This window comes from Globicephala melas, chromosome 2 (genome assembly GCF_963455315.2).
Source record: "Globicephala melas chromosome 2, mGloMel1.2, whole genome shotgun sequence".
NCBI classification, from domain to species: Eukaryota; Metazoa; Chordata; class Mammalia; order Artiodactyla; family Delphinidae; genus Globicephala; species Globicephala melas.
In genome coordinates, this window is record NC_083315.2 from 146,450,048 (window position 1) to 146,468,127 (window position 18,080).

The window sequence follows — 18,080 nt, forward strand, 5'->3', positions numbered from 1 at the left end:
TAGTTGCTACCTTTTCTGAAACTGATAGTTTTGATATATAATTGGTATTGTAAAAAAGATTAATTTTTGTCAATTATTAGTTAGCTTAAGGTGAAGTACCACCTCCAGGAATAGTTTTCCTAGCAATTTGTGCAAAAATAATACGCTTTTTTCTTGTTGAACGATTCTTGAAAACAGGAATTCAAGGGACATAAATACTTTTTGTCTAGCTTTTGATGTTCAGAAACTGGACATTTACAACTGCATAGATTTTGGCTAATTGTCTTTGTTTCTTTATTCTGGAGTTGATTTTCATGCACTGCCTAATATTTTGAAAACCTTTTATATATTGATATGTTGAAGATTAGCGTATTCTCAATACGTTCACATTAGAATACATCTAACTGCCGTATAGCACCTTTGTTTATGACTTTTAAGTGAAGAAATTGATGGAAAAATTTGTTGAGTATATATATACGTATATTATAAAATTTTGTCTTCTGAATCTGAAGGATCATAGTACTTGAGCTACTCAAAATTTTCTCCCTTGTGAAATTTGGTCATTTTGGTAAGGTTTATGGATAACTTTAGATGGCTTCCAAGGACAGACTTACTATTTATAGTTATGACTTAAAAAGTTAGTGCCGGTAAGCATTGTAAGTGTTTTGCAGACTTATTTGTTTTTAATATGTTGCATACATTCCTGTGCTCTATTTAGATTATGTACTTTTTTTTTTTTTTTTTTGGCGGTACGCAGGCCTCTCACTGTTGTGGCCTCTCCCGTTGCGGAGCACAGGCTCCGGACGCTCAGGCTCAGCGGCCATGGCTCACGGGCCCAGCCGCTCCGCGGACCGGGGCACGAACCCGTGTCCCCTGCATCGGCAGGCAGACTCTCAACCACTGTGCCGCCAGTGAAGCCCTAGATTATGTACTTTTTATTGGCTCTAAAAGAAGCCTGAAAAAAAATTAATGTAACAGAACTTTCTGTGGTGGTGGAAATATTTTATAATCTGCACTGTCCAGTATAGAACACACTAACTACTAGCTTCTGCTCACTCTGGTAGCTGTGGTAGCCATGGTAGCCACTAGCTGTGTTATGTAGCTCTTGAGCACTTGAAATACGGTTAGCATGAATGAGGAACTAACATTTTAGTTACTTTAGTCATGCGTGGCTACTGTATTAGACAGTACAGTTCCAGAGTGTGTTCTGTTACCATAACCACAGCTTTAAGCAATATGTGAAGTATTTTTTACTTAGTCTTATTTCATGGTTACAGTTGACCCTTAAACAACATGGGTTTGAACTGTGTGGTTCCAATTACATGTGGGTATTTTTCGATAATAAATACTGTAGGGTGACATGATCCGTAATTGGATGAATCTTTGGACGCTGAACCGTGGATAAGGAGGGGCACTATAAGTTATACGCGGATTTTCAACTCTGGAGATTCGGCTCCCTAACCCCCGCGTTGTTCAAGGCTCAACTCTGCTTCAAATTACAGCTCTCTTCCCAGTCTGCAGCAGGATTAGTCTTGTTTTATAGACATCAGAGAAACCGCTGCGTTTAATTCAAAGGATTAGAGAGAAGTTGATACTCATGAAAATGATAAAGTTACCGAATAAGGCCATTCTAAGTAGCATACTTCTTTTAAATCCTAAAAGATCTAATAATAGTGCAGATATGCATTGAACATTATGTAGAGAATGACATATAATAATTATACTCAGAGTGTTTTCATGAGTTTCATCAGTTTAAATTTGAGTGTTATACTAAGAAAGTTAAAATTCATAGTGTTTTAAAATATATATAAACAAAAAATGAGTTAAGAATATAATATAGTTTCTTAATTTTATCTAATCTTTAGATACTTTAGATAATTTTAATAACATTTATAATCACAAAATACTAAGTATTTTTAAATTTTTGTAAAATTCAGAAAAGACTATAATATCCCTTGAGAAATTACTGGTTTCCAAATTATTTTTATGGTTTTGTAAAATGATGGTTCTTGTAATGAAACTTTGATATGAATTGGAAAAGATAAGAACAAAATTCACTAAGGGAACATAATTATTTTAACTAACACTTGTATATAAAGCCTGTGGCCTTATTTCAGAACTATGTAGGCTTTTGATAGAAAAAACACTTTATATATGAATTATATTTCTTCTAGCATCTCAGCAGTCATTTTTATTTCACTTGATTGAGTCAGTGTTCTTTATTCTGGTTTTCTTCACTAGTTTGTGATTTTCTTTTGATTCAAAATTGTCATCTTGGTTGCATTTGATAAAGATTCTTTGGTTTTCAAGTGCATAGAAATGTTGTCTTATTGTGAATTTGAGATGCCAGAATATTTGAAAGAACAATTCTAGAATAATTATATCAAGGTTATTTATAAAAATGCATATTGAACTAAAAAATAGGTTTTTTCTATGAGGGACCAGCTACAGCCTACATATATTTAGTGTACTTGTGACTCTTCTTTGCTACTTTTTTCCTTATACTAGGACTTTGTTGTCTTGAGGTGGAAAGGTGTCACAGATTGGTTGCTTTACGTATACATTGAAATTTTTCTGTGTTCATCACCATGAATCAGATTTCTAAAGACCAGAAATTTTAAGCCGGCAGTATGATCTGCATATTTTACAAAGTTTGTTGGCTCTTTCTTAGGTTACATTGAAATCTTTTTTTTTTTTTAATTAGTTTTCTATATTGACTTCTAGCTATTGTTTTCTCTTTTCTTCCCTGTAATGTCTCCCCAATCCATGTTTTTTCCTAGCCTTCAAGATGGTCAGCAAGACCAGCAGTCCACAGCCCAGGTCAAAGTCCAGTCCCGCCCCCCTTCCCAGGCTGCAGTGCTCAGTGCTAGTGCCTCCTTGCTGGTGAGAAATGGGAGTGTCCACTTAGAAGCATCACATGACAATGCATCTGCTGTAGGCGGCAGCAGTTTGCACGATGAACTTGGTACGCAGGCCTTATATAATCTTGGTGACGTAAAACTTTGATGTGGCAGATAATGGGTAACAATGATTACACTTCTCTCCTGAGATAGCTTCATTTTGGAACTATGCATAAGAGCACTGTTTTTTAGGATTTGCCCTGTGTATAAGGAAAATTTGATATTTGCTTTTCCCTTTTCTGTTTCTTTCAACTCTTACTCTACATTTTCTTTTGAGCATGTCCGTTATTAATGGTAAAGTATTAATAAATGTTCATGCTTTACTGTCCTGTTATAACGATTTGGGCAATTTTACTATTTCTTGGCATTTGTACCATGTGGTGAAATGTTGAGTTTTAAAAAATTATTTTGATTGAACCTTAATTTCTCTGAATTCTCTGCTGCAGGAAAGGCAAAAGTACTTTCTAATGGCCTATTACTGTATAATCTTTCTTTTAAGTATTCTATATTTTACTTCAATGTCTGTCATCTGAAATAGGACTTACTATACTTCTAAATGCAGTATTCTGAGGACATGATGGCTCTATACCACTATCAAATGACTTTATAAAGTTTTTTCTTTTTCCTGTTAATACATCTAAAAATAGAAATATAAGTTATTAAATAGTTAATTCTCAGAGAGGTGGTATAGTTTAAAGCCTCAGTAATGCCTTAAAAAGACAGTATTTTATACTGGTTTGTTTTCTACTTCTCTGTCCAGTTCAGCTTTCTCGTGCTCAAAATGCAGATTAATAGCAATTTAAGTAAATATAATGAAGAAGAAAATCCTGTTATTCAGAAATACATATTTCAAAGTATTATATTTGCTTATTACTGTGATTTTGTTTCTCCATATTATAACTGTCTTTCATTTATAAAGAAGATAATTTAGTTGATGCTTTTACTAGAAGGATGTATGGTATAGGGTGCCCAAAATAGGTAATAAAATTTCATATGCTATTTATTGACTCTTTACCCATTTTGTAAAAACTCTTAGTTACAGAGAGAATTAGTAAGTATTAGATATGCATATTGATGAAAATTGTCGTCTTTAGCAAATCTTATAGAAAGCTGAAAATGTTCATCTAAGATATTTATACATTAGAATGTACGGTGATTTCTAAATAAAATGAGAAGGCAATAAAACATTTTAATTTTAGAGTGCTTTTGCTTTTGAGTTTGTAATTTGAAGAGGGCAGGGAGTCTATAAAGAGGGTGTTTGAGAAGAGTAAGGTAAACTTTAGTTACTTGCTTTGACTGATAGTAGGGATGCTTCCTTAGTTGCAAATATATTGAGTAAATGGTATCTTTTTATTGACATTTCTCTTGGGTTAACCCAAAGTTCCTATGAACAGAGGACTTGTCAATTTGTATGTATAAAATTACAGTTACTATCACCATTGTCCATTGATCATTTGGTAGTAGGTTAGCTAAGCTTAGTTTTAATCCATTTTGGATTTTTAAACTCTTGTCAAATGAAGAATAAATTGAACCAGTAGGTGATTTTCCTTTGTAAAAATTCTTAATTTGCTCAAAAAACTTGCTAAGCAATATTTAGTTATAAAGTTTCATGCTTAAACCGCATGCAGATTATTGAGAATATGTACATGTCAATTTAGCATCTGCTGGTAAATATTCAGGATATTCTCTTAAAATTTGGATTTTATCTTTTGTGTTAACTGCTTTCTGATAGTTCTTGGCCTGTGGTAATTGAATGTTGCCAAATTGAATGCTTAGTAATAATTAGCACAAAACACACAATCAATGGACAGTGTATACCTGTTCGTTTCATAGCACATAAGGTTGGCCAAAGAAGATTCTAAAAATGAACTGCAGCTGAACTTGAAGGAATTGGTAGACACTGATTTTTTAATATATTCCACTAGAATATTTTTGTTGCATAGTTTAATTTTCTACATGATTTTAATTAACAGTAGTAAAATAATTTTGTGTGAATGAATTTGGATACTGTATACTCAAATATGTTGAAGTTAGCCATGATATTCCCTGAAAGTATGGAGTATTTACAAAGGATTGCTTCCTTCCAAATTTAGCTTCTTCAACTGAAAATTTTAAATGTATAATTTTTACATGTGAAAATTTATAAATACACATAATACATTTAAATAACACACTCATACACACTCAAACTTACATATATCCACTTATACATATATATGTTTGGATGCATATAAATTTTTTATGTGTATACATGTATATGTTGTAATTGTGCGTTTACTTTTTAAAGTGAGGAATATCAGCCTTTTTCGATTAAAGGAAACTTGCAGTCAGGCATTATTTAATTCCAAGGCTAGGTAGTTTTCCTTAACTATGTTTTTGACATTTTTACTCTGTGGTGTCATAATACATAACCACATCCATTTCCTATACTAAACCCTGAGAATCCTTATTTTTCTGTTGCATTTTATCTAGCATTTCAAGATTATCAGGTAGCATTGGACGTGGTGGAAAAGTTCATTGACGATGGCATTATAAGGTTTTATTAGTAGCTTAATCAGCAGAGAAAAATACATTTTCATCATCCATTTTCCACAGGCATAATAATTGTTCATCATAATTTTAAAAACTGAATTATAAGTGTATAATTTAGAACCTGGTTGGAAAAATTTGGATGGCTTCCTTTCTCATTTCTAGACTTCATTTCCATGGAAACTTTGTTTAAATAATTATGTAAGTGATGGGTAAGTTTTGAAGTTAAAATCTTTGAAAAGGAAATTACTATCAAAGAATTTCTCAAATCCTTCAATGTAACATGTTACTCTTTTTGTAAAAACCACATTCTAAAGGTTAATTTTCTTTTTATCAGCCTTTCGTTGAACTTATTTGCAGTTGATTTCATACTATAGTCTGAATTAAACTGCAGTTTTACTAAATAAAACAAGCTTTTGCTTATTACCCAGGTAAGTCACACAAGAGACAGTTTTTATGTTAATCCTGGCTTCCGCTTGTGAATTAAGAGTAGTAAATTGATGTAGTGATGAAACAGGTTATTATAATTGATAGTTAAACTCTTAATATATATCACATCTCAGAGGAAGTATTCTAGATGGGATCAAACAGGAAAATTTGTCTTTTTTTTTTCTGTGTATGAAATTAGTGGTGGTGAGGATATGTTTTGAGAAGTATATATAAAATTATTTTCATGTGAAAAATAAAAATACTATTACAGGCAAGAAATGAGGACAATAGAGTTCTATGTTTATCAAGACATAAATGTAAAATATATAAATATCATAGGTAGTGTTCCTCTGAATTTAAGACTTTCTTAATTTCATTAATGTATTAGAGGTTTAAAGAGTAATGAATTGATTTTTCTAAGGTTTTTTAAAAATTTCATTACTATACAAGTATTTACAAAGAAGGTATTCTTTCTGATAATCCGCTTTACTACAGAACTTACTACCTTGAAAATGTGATCAGCTCTAGAAAAAGATTTAATGGAAATCTGGCAACACCCTATTGACCTTCTTAAGCAGTTTCTAGCAGCTATGCGTTATTAAGGAGAAATACAATTTGGAGGCTTTTAAATTTTTTTTTTTTAAAAAGCAGAGACTCAGATGATCTATAAAACTTTCAGTGATTTTTATGTTCGTCTTAGTGTTTAAAATAGATTATATTATTATGGACTACTCTGTAACATTTTGGGCTCTGTCATTAAGTACTTCTCATTACTATAAATACAAAGTCAAGATGGCTTTAAAGGGACCTTGGAGTCCATACTTTAGTCTCCTGTGTTATGGTAGATCTTTTTCATTCATCTAAACTAAAAGTTATCTTCTTTTTTGCAACAACCTTGATCTTACCCTTTATTGTTGTTTTTGAATACAAATTCTATTTTTTGGACCTTTTTGCAGGGGAGGGCAACACAAAGTATTTATTTATTTAACGTCTTTATTTGGAGTATAATCGCTTTACAATGGTGTGTTAGTTTCTGCTTTATAACAAAGTGAATCAGCTGTACATATACATATATCCCCATATCTCCAGTATTTATAAACAAAAGTAAAATGTTTATTTTTATGGAAACAGTAAAAATGCTTCATTATCTCTGGAAGGAAGAAGTATTAAGAATTTAGGGGGATGTATTCTATTTATACTTTTTGGTGTAAGGATGGGAAAAGCATGTTCTAATACAAGTTTACAAATACTGGAAAATAAAATGAAGAAAATTAAGTCATCTGCAGTCTTACCATGCAGAGATAGTCACTATTAACATTTTATTTTTATTTCCTTTCTTTTTTAATGCATACATGTATATGCTTTTCTAACACAGAACTGGGATGATGTTGTATGACTTTTATGTCACGGTATGAGTTTTGCTTCTTGCTGTTTTCTCTTAGCACATTTGAACATTTATTCATGTTGTTTTTTAACTTGTTCTTAAGAGACTGCGTAATATTTTATCACTGAGAGCTACGTGAAAGGTAGTGTAGAATAGTGAACTCTAGAGTTAAACTTCCTGGCCTCAAATGCGAGCTCTACCACTTCCTAGCTGTGTGACCTTGGACAAGTTATTTTCTCTCCCTGTGCCTCAGTTTCCTCAGGTATCAAAGGGGGGGATAGTGATAATACTTCATAGGTTTGCGGTGAGGATTATACCTATTAAAATATTGAAAGCAATTAGAACAATGCCTGGCAATAGTAAATTACATAAATAATCATCACTATTATTGTTAACATTATTATTTATTACAATTTATTTAACCAGTTAATTAACCCCATTGTTAGTCTTCAAGATGAGTCCTGATATTTTCTATTGTAATAAACACTCTGCTGAACATCCTTTGCACAGCCCTTTCTGTACAGCTGTGATTATGTCCTTAGGACAAATACAGTGAAATGGAATTATCCGTCAAGGGGATATAAACATTATTGAGACTTTGATGTATACTCTTAATTGCTTTATGGAAAGTTTGTTTACACTTTATCTGGCAGGGTTTGAGAGTGTCTGTTTTATCCCCACAAATATTAAAATTAAAAATAAACCTAGATAAATTTTATCTACTCTAACCGTCATTTCCTGGAAATGCTCAGAAGTTTATCATTGTTACTGTGGGAAGACTACCGGCACATTATCTTTAAAAGTTTGGGATGCTTGAACTACTCTAGGAATTTTACAGTAGATAACAGAGACTGGTTGAGATATCTGATTTGCCTCTTGCCAGTCTGTGTTGTAAAGAATTCATTGAAGCACTATATTAACTGCTTTCTAACATTAACATTCTTAAGATTCTAAATTAAATTTGACTAGTATGTGCATTAGTTAGAATATAGGTAGAGTCTTTAATGGAGAGACCTGCCCTCCCTCATCCCCCATCAGTGACTGAAATTAGAGAGAAGTTTACATTTCTCTCATAACAGTCTGTTGGGAGCTGTCCCTAGCAGATGGGTTGGTTCTTTTATCTTCCACATATGGCTTCCCTGCTTGGTCCACAGTGACTGCTCCAGTTGTTGACATTTCCCCCCAGACAGGAGGGCAGTGGGGAGGGTGGTGCTAAAAAAAGGTCAAGGACAGCTAGCCTTCTTCTTTCAGACTGTGACTTGGGAACTGTGCCTGTCACTTTCTCCTGCCTTCCATGGGCTCATACATAGTCATGTGGCAACTTCTAGCTTCAGGAGAGGCTGGGAGAGGCCTCTAAGTAGATAGACATAGGCTCAGCTGAAATTCAGCGAGGGGAAGGTCCTATTTTCAGGAGGGATAAGGACAAGATGCATACTGGAGGCCAGACATCAGTCTTTGCCACAGTAAGACAATAAACGCTTCAGATCAGTAAGATTAAGATCAGTGACCTACTAGAAAAGTTGAGAGTTACAAGTAGCTTGCAATTATGGGCAAACAGCTCAACTTTGCTCATAATTTTTGAAATTGCAAATTAAAAATAGGATTATGATATTTTTCATCTACTGAATGTGTAGTGATGTCCATTGTTGGAAAGGGTCTGGTGAAATAGTCCACTACAAGATTGAACATTTTTGGAGGGAGGTTTAGAACAATAGACCAAAAATGCAGATATATTTTAATCCACAAGTTTCACAAAAATGCAAAGATATATGTACGTGGATATTCGTGGTAGCATTGCTTGTAATTTGGAAAACTGTAAACAATCTAAATGTCTGTTACTAGAGAAACCCTGATGTATTACTCATGAACATAACTGTAATGTTCAGAACTTGATATATATGTGTTATCGACATGAAAAGGTAAGCTATTTAGTAAGCAAAAGAAGTAAATTTTAGAAAGTGTGTATGAAGAGAATGATCCATTTGTTTTGGGACAAAATGTAGATAAAAATTGTTCAGAAGACACAGAAACTGCTCCTGGCAGTGGCTTTCTGTGGGGAGTGGGGAACTTTCTTCGTTTCATATACTGCTTTTGAATCTTTCGATGCGTCATATTTTTAAAATGAAACACAAAAACAAAACAACAAATGTCCCTCATTCTCCAGAACCCTGATTAGTAACTTGTGGGAATTTCACTGACTACATGCTGTCTCATGTTCATCCATCTACTTGGTCTTTTACCTGACTAGTCTTTTTTTTCCTTGTTTGTTTTTAAATCAACTTTGTTGACATATAATTTTGGCATGATAAATTGTGTTCATTCAACATGTACAATTTGGTGAGTTTTAACAGATGTGCACGTCTGTGAAATCCCACAGTCAAGATACAGAACATTTTCATTATCTTCAAAAGATTGTGCCTCCTCTGCTCCTGGCCACAGGCATCCACTGTGTGCTTTATGTCATTATGTTTTTCCTCTCCTAGAAGTTCATATAAATGCAGTCACACAATATATCGCCTTTTGTGGTTAGTTTTGCACTTAGCATGGTGCTTCTGAGATTCATTATGTTGTTAGCAGTATGTTCCTTGTTGCTGTGTATTCATTCTGTGAGCTTACTATATATTTTATATTCATTCATCTGTCAATGGACAAGTTTGTGTTGTTTCCAGGTATTGGCTCTTATGAATAAAATGTCTAAAATGTTTTCAAAAGTAATTTTATATTCCCACCAGCATGTACGAGTTCCAGTTGTTCCCATTCTCGCTGACATTTGGTATTTTTGGCCTTTTAAATGTTAGCCCTAATGGGTGTATAATGATATCTCATTGTGGCTTAAATCTACATTTCTGCTGTGAGCAGGGATGATGAGGATGCTTTGGTGTGTTTATTGACTATACATGTTATATATCTTCTGTGAAGTGTGTCCAAATCTTTTACTCAGTTTTAAAATCAAGCTGTTTGTCTTATTATTGACATTTAAGAGTTCTTTTGATATTTTAGATACAGCTAATGTGTCAGATACAAATTACAAATATCTTCTCCCATTCTGTGACTTTTTTTTGTTTATTTATCTAATCATTTGTAATGTCATCAATGTCATTGTTATGGATTATTTTACCAAGATGAGGAGGACTTGCCCTTTTGAAGGAGATGTGAGATGATGAAATTATATCAGAATGTGAACTTGTACATTCACTTCTGGAAGGTTCACCTGATCTGGGGATTCCACTTATTGAACTGACATGTTGTGTTAAGTCAGAACTAGCGAACAGTGACCATGGCAGTAAAATATATCAGTATGTGAATCTCTTTCAGTGTTACCAAGCCATAGACTTTATCTGTCTTTTCTTACCAGTACTCAAAAGCTCTCTTCTAAACCAACCTCTTTCTTCTCATTTCTACCCTTTTTCTTATTCTTCTCCTGTTTTAAAAACCTAGCACAGCATTGCACGTTCTAGGAAGAAGGGCTGGTTGCCAGTGTTGAACAGGGGCAACATAGTGACTTGATTTCCATTTAGCACGAGAATTAAAGAGATTTTATAAGAGTAAGGCTTTTGGTCTAGGACAGGGATTGGCAAACTATGGCCTGATGACTATATCTAGCTTGACGCTTGTTTTGTAAATAAAGTAAATATTTATTTTATGTGTTTTCTGTGGCTGCTTTCACGCTACAACGGTAGACTCAAACTGTTGCAACAGAGACCATCTGGCCCACAAAGCCTAAAATATTTATTATCTGTCCCTTTACAGAAAAAGTTTGCTGATCCCTGGTCTAGGGAGAAACAGGTCCATAAACCTGTAAGCAGCAGTAAAATGAGTCATTTCTGTCTGGGTGAAAACTCCTGTTTCCTCAGAGACTCACAGGCACCACTCATAATGAGGGGGGTGCTATCCAAGAAATTGGAACTTGTCAAGGCCTTCTCTCTTAGAAGTGTCATGTATTCATTGGAATGGCATTGTGAGCACGATACTCATCACCACCAGAAAAAGACACTTTTCATAGAGTACTCAAGTTCGTCATAGAGATGTGTGTAGTCCCCCAGTTGTCTTCTAAAAACACTGTAAAGCTGTCTCCCTTGTCTCTATCTCTCTTTGCTCTTGTAGGCCCTCCTTGCGCTAAGAATAATGCTAGAAAAGTGAGAAGTCAAGCAGTGTATCAGGGTTAGGCTTGGAGAATGCAGAATGAATGGGGCTGTAGGGTGGGGATCTACAGAAGGAAATCGTCCAAGAAATGTAAGAGGCCTTCTTTGTCGTTGGTGCTAGGAAGATTGAAGGAACCCTACGGATGATTTGTCCTTCTGGTAACCACCTCTTTCTAAGATAAATAAGTGAAATGAGAGTGACATTAAGAATGCATTAAGGGTTTCTCACAATATTAACTGAACTTTGTGCTACGTGGTGAGGAGTTTTATTGATAGGACTAATTAGAGAATCTCATTAATTTCTGTGTCTTATCAGTGTTTTGCCAGTGTTTGTTTTGATTTTTAATTTTTTAATTTATTTATTTAATTTATTTATTTTTGGCTGCGTTGGGTCTTCGTTGCTGCGCACGGGCTTTCTGTAGTTGCGGTGAGCGGAGGCTACTCTTCGCTGTGGTGCGCGGACTTCTCATTGTGGTGGCTTCTTTGTTGCAGAGCACGGGCTCTAGGTGCGTGGGCTTCAGTAGTTGTGGCTCGCGGGCTCTAGAGCACAGGCTCAGTAGTTGTGGCGCACGGGCTTAGTTGCTCTGGGGCATATGGGATCTTCCTGGACCAGGGCTCGAATCTGTGTCCCCTGCGTTGGCAGGCAAATTCTTAACCACTGCACCACCAGGGAAGTCCCCAGTGTTTATTGTGAATTTGTGACTTCAGGGAAATGCTTCAAGTGTCCTTGTTCCTTAAGTCAGTATTCAGTTTTACTTATCTTCTTGTTCATCACTTATGTATTGACCTGTGGTTACTGGAAATTCTCCCACCTCAAGAAAAATAGGGTTTTGTGTAATTAAATTGAATTTTTGAAGACAATAGCAGTCATTATTGAATATTTGAAACAGAAATACCAGGTGCCTTAACTTTTCTTTATCTTAGAGATGCTATATCATGGCCAATGTCATTATTAAGTCTGAAATTCTAGCCTCCAATCTTGTTTGTGTTTTTCTTTTAAAATCATGACAGAGCCATACTGTTAGATATAATTAGTTATGACCTGGGAGTTGAATTATGAGGAGATAACTTAGTTTATAATCATAATGCATGTGAGGAGGACATATTTCATTGATGTTCTACTTTCTTCCCAGTTAACGTTCATTAGAAATAATATTTAAATGGAAGTATTTTTCTAAATACAGAATACTTATTAAAATAGGGTTATTAATAAGGGCACATTTACTTATTAGTTCAGAAAGGTTAACTGTGATTATGGTTTTAATCTCATATGAGGTATATGTCAAGTTGTTAGGTTTGCTAAGAAGATTTGTACAAATTTAAGATATTATTAATTTTTATAAACCAATAGCAGTATGTACTTATTTCTGTTTTGGTTATTTTTGAAGATGTCTTTAGTAGATTATTATATTCATATATTAAAATGTTACTAAGTTTTTCTCTGAAACCTTAAGCTAAACACTTTTTAGTGTAATTTTTTTTTCTGAATTATCTTCTGAATAAAATTTGTTACTTCAGAAGTGCTGTCAGCGGCCAAGCCCAAAGATGTAAGAGGGACATAGGATCTGTTCTTTTGGTGGAGTTAAGTTGGGACTACACCGTGAAGCCTTAATACCAAGTTAGTTTGTTCTGACATATGCCATGTATGTTTTTATGAACCTGACATGTTTGTAAAGTTAGTAGGTAGACAGACACTTCTTAAGGAAAAAAAACAGCACTGTTGAAGTCATGCACGTTTGTTGAAATTATAACTGCCCTTTTCTTAGACATGTTTTATGCCTTGTTTAAATTTTACTCCTTGTTACTCCGTGGTTTGTATGCATTCAGAGTTGTAGATTTGTAGTTGTAGGTTTATGTAGTAATAAAACTACTCAGTTTTCCCAGCTTTCTTTCTGAAAAGCTTTTGGGGGGGGTGTTTTATTTTTATTTAAAATGCACCCATTTCTATATAAGTCTCATACTAGGCATCTATACATAAAAGACAACATAGTTGCAGTAATGACTTAATCATCTTTTACTGTTTCATTTGAAAATTACAAAGAGTAATATTTTAGTTGATTTCAGTTGCATATAAATATGTATTATTTTTAATATCCCAAGAACAGGACTTATATTACTAAAAATCCCATGGAATGCTTAAATACTCAGAATATACTCCAGTAATTTAAATTCTACTGAATATAGAATTAACTTATTTCAAAAATACACACAAATTATGTGATATAAACACAAATATTTATGCATTCCATTCTTACTGGATTTCACACAAGCCCGCCCAGCTCTGTTACTCTGATTTAGTCATTTAATATGGTTTTATAATTCTGCATTTATGCAATCTGTGATTTTGATCAGGTGTTTCTTTTTTTCTGCTAATCTAAGTTAATTTTAGCACAGCCCATCTCTGATTATCCATGCTAATAAGTAAGGAAAGAGCACAGCATAAAAAGTTACAATTTAAAAATAATTTTAAAATCTCAGTCAAGGCAGTTTTAAACTTTTTTCTTTACTAACAATTTCTGCAACCCACCCTATCACTTCAAAAAACTCTATCATTTCATTTTAGTTCCCTGCTCTGGTTTCTGTTAGAGGTGCGAAGAGTGAGTAACTCATGGCTGGAAGACAGGGGTGTAAAAAGCGGAGTTTTAGGTAATCTACATGCTCAGTAATCCTTTGAAAAACAGCAAATGAGCTGAGCATTTCATAGAATGCCTTTTCCCCTAATTTATCTCAGGAGTATTTTGACCAAAAAAAATGCTACTACAGAAAACACCATAATAGGATAAAATATTATGACTCATAGAAAGTACTCAAGTAATCCTGTTTAATAAAGTACTTTTTCTGATTCTAGTCCTTTTGACGAAAGAAGTAATTGTTGAAATGTTCTGTGAACCCTTGGTTATATTAGAATATTATGGGGGCCTTTTATTGTCATTTTTCAAGGATTTCACTTAAATAAAAATTCTTATTGTATACTGTTTTCATTGTAGTCATGGAAAAGAAGTCTTTTAGCCTTGTCATCAAGTTGAAATTGCCCTTTAGATTTCTCATATTTATAACCTCGGTAGTTCTAGCTAGTAAAACAAAAACCTCATAAATACTCAAAAGGCAGTCTGGACTAGATCCAAACAGTTGCAGTTATATACCTCATCTTATTGTCCTACTAGAAATTTATATTCATTCATTTATGCTCCCTACCCACCATTGATATGGCTTACCATAGATCTTCAAAGTACAGCATGCATTTCAGACAGTATTCAGGTTTCTAAAATTCCATTATCAGAAATCATTTTACGTTATACAGTTCATTTTAAGAGAGTTTTTTTTTCAAACCTATATTTTTTGCAACCAATAAAATTTCTAAGCCTTTTATCAGTTCTGTAGATACTTGGCTACAGAAGATGGTGTTCCTAAATTCTTTCATAGAGTTCTTGTAGAATCATACAACTATTAATATTCATTGAATACTGTAGTTTGTCACCAACATTATTATGCTTCATTCATTGAACTTCCTTAGATCCATTCTGATACTTTTCATTTCTTCTTAAAAGTAAAACAAAACCAAAAAACTCTGAAGGTAATCACATAAATTTGTTGTCTTGCAGTTTGAGCTATCTTAAAACTTAAGCAGCCCTCCAAATGGCTACTCACCACTTGTAAGTAGTGGTCAGGTGACCTTTAAACAACATTCAGTTTGTTTGTATTATAATTTGAATTGAGAATGTGCTGGGAGGAGAAAAGAGAAGGAGACTGCTATTACGAAGCTGACTTAAATCACTTGTAACACCTGATTATGTATGTTGACATTTTGCCCCACTGTTTAGCATTCCTTTTCAATTCACATCATGCTGAATTACATGTAGATCATTGTTTTTTAAATATTTTGGAAAAAGAAGGTTATAGTACATTTTCTTAGATTGTAACAAGCTTAAAATTAGTGTTTCATGAAGGAAAATTTCTGAGTATTCTAATGGCTTTTTTAAAAAAATCATTTATTTGCTAGGTAAGTTCTCTTCTACGCTTTATGAGACTGGTGGCTGTGATATGTCACTTGTGAATTTTGAACCAGCAGCAAGAAGAGCATCCAATATCTGGTATGTGTGAAGTCATATTAGGAGAGTGTATGTACTTGCATATGTTTGCCGTTTTTAAAGTTTGTAAGCGTTGAGATAGAAAAGTTATTTTGAAAGCATTTGTTTATATTGGCTTAAATAAATTGTCATTATGCATTTGTCGCCAAAGAATTAAAGTAGAATTTTTTGCTGTGGAAAAAAAGAAAGCTGTTATTCTTAAAACAAAAGCTATTATGTATTAAAAAAAATTAAGTAAAAATTTCCTGTAGATCTTACCATGGGACAGCGGTTTCCCGCAATTTCAAATTTAACTATGTATATATATTGCATGATGGAAAAAACTTACTAGAAAAATATTTACACAGCTAAGTTCAAACCCATCGATTCTCTTTCTTTGTGTAATTTCAAATTTTTATTTCTGTGTGAGGGTTTTGGTCAAGTGTCTTTTTAAATGATTATCTTTCATTTTGTTTTTAAAATGTGTTTACCAGCTGTAAGAAGGAGGAATTTCTTAAAATATGGGTCATACATTGCATTTAGTTTCTTTTCTCTCCTTCCTTCAGGAAGGAATTATGTAAGATAAGAGAGAAGTTAGGAGGAAAGCAAATAAGAAATAGAAATCTTGATCGTATAACATAATCAATTATAGTTTAGAATGTGTTAAATTTTTTCTGAAATTTTAATCTTACTCATCTATTCAAATTGCTGCATTGAAATTCATTGTTGATTGATTAGCTCACTTTTTTTCCACAAGAGTCATTTGATTCTTATTTTAGGACTTCCATTTAATAGTGGGACACACCTATTTATATGTTACATATCTATGGGCAGTTTTTTCAGTTTTGAGGGTCTCTTTAAAGCAATAGGGTCTTGTGATCACTTAGCTTAGCATGCTGAAAAGATAGAACATTTCAGAAACTGTACTCTTTAATAAAGCTCCTTCAGTCCAGTTTCAGAATTCACCCCCTCAAAAATGATTGGAGTGTTTAGATGATTTTGTAGCAGTGGAAGCAATAGGAGGATGGAGCAATGGGAACACTTTATTATGTTTAATATAGTTCAAGATAAGAACAATTCCTTACACCATAAATGTGGTAAGGTCTTAAGTTTTGAAATCTAAATTTGACTGAACTGTGGAAACTGAATTGTCACGTTCTAGACTATTATATCATAGGTTAAATTTATTATGGCTCCTGGCAATATGTTAATTGCTTTCTTAAACAATTTTCACAAGAACTTTGTGATAGAGGTACTTTTATCCTATGTTACCAATGAGGAAACTGAGGTATAAAAAGGTTAGATAACTTGTCCAAGATCTCATTCAGTTGTTGAGGAGATTTGAATATAGATACTTTGACCCAGAGGCTATGCTCCTAATCACAACTCTAGGAAAATTCGATTTTGCACTTTGAACTTTACATGGAAAAGTAGCCAGTGTAAGTATCATGTAATTGTCAATAGACTTATTTTTCTTTCTACTACTTGACAAGCTGTTTATTCCCTAAAGTCTTCTTCATTTTTCTTTAGTGACACGGATTCACATGTATCCAGTTCTACCTCAGTTCGATTTTATCCACATGATGTGGTAGGTTTTCCTTTATTTTTATAAAATGCTGTATTTTCAGATTAAGTAGCTATACAAATCAGAAAATTGATGAGGTTACAACATATCAATTTTGTTGAAAACTGGCAAAATCACCTTTGCTGTCCCATAGTGGATCTCTTCTCATAAGTCCTTTGTTAAGAAACAAACAAGCGTAAAGCACCGTGATGTTTAATTAGCTATTTATGAATCAGTAATTACACTTTTGAGGGTACATAGAGGTCTGTTTACTCACCAGTGTCATAATCTGGTTGTGCCGTTTTTAACTGTGCCATTTTAAAACTTCATTTTGAACATTATGATTTTGGTACATAGCTAACTGATTAGGTACTTATCTACTAACTGTTGGTTAACTATTAGTTATTCATATACCAGTGTGTGTGCTGAGTGATGTTATCGCTGTATAAAAAATTGCCCTATGAGAAGCAGTGGGTATATTTTAAAAAGATAACACTGCTTTTGTGTGATGTATATCAAAATATATATATCGACGTTAGAAAAGATAAAACAGTTGAAATCCTTATAAGCAATATTTAAGAGATATGAGGTACGTGTAGATAAATTTAGTGCCAAAGAGATTAATTATTAGCGGCTTCCTGAAGATGATGAGTTGTGAGCAGGGTTTTAAAACCATAGATGTGAATTGGCACAGAACAGTAGTTTTCAGCATTTGGCAATGTCTCGAAATATTTTTGCTTGTTACAACCACGGGGATGCTGTAGGTATCAAGTGGGTGGAAGCCAGGGATGCTGTAAAACATTCTACAGTGGAAAGCGTAGCCCCCACCCAAAGAATTATCTGGCTTGAAAGTACCTGTAGTGCCAAGATTGAGAAACCCTGGCATAGAGGATAAGGGAAAAAAAGTGTTTGGGGAGATATTTGTCAATGCTTAGAGACAGAAATGGCTGTTATATATAAGAAACATATTTTCTTGACTATACCCCACCCCTGTGTAGGAAAAATAAAGACTGTCCCTACTCTTCTGCTGCAGTGTATTCCTGGAAACTCCACAGGAAAGCAGAAATGGGGAAATGATTACGGTGA

General features: G+C 33.7%; 1 protein-coding gene across 5 annotated transcripts in view; it reads left to right on the forward strand.

Moving 5' to 3' along the window:
- PCNX1 (pecanex 1) overlaps positions 1 to 18,080 on the forward strand; it is a 171,062-nt gene that overhangs the window by 72,034 nt on the left and 80,948 nt on the right. For 3 of the 5 annotated variants that reach the window (XM_030831549.2, XM_030831548.3, XM_030831550.3), the window contains exons 8-10: positions 2,760 to 2,944; positions 15,364 to 15,454; positions 16,961 to 17,018. In XM_030831549.2, coding sequence (XP_030687409.1) covers positions 2,760 to 2,944; positions 15,364 to 15,454; positions 16,961 to 17,018 — 334 coding nt within the window. The remainder of the gene's footprint in view (positions 1 to 2,759; positions 2,945 to 15,363; positions 15,455 to 16,960; positions 17,019 to 18,080) is intronic. The other 2 variants (XM_030831552.2, XM_030831553.2) reach the window with 1 other exon arrangement.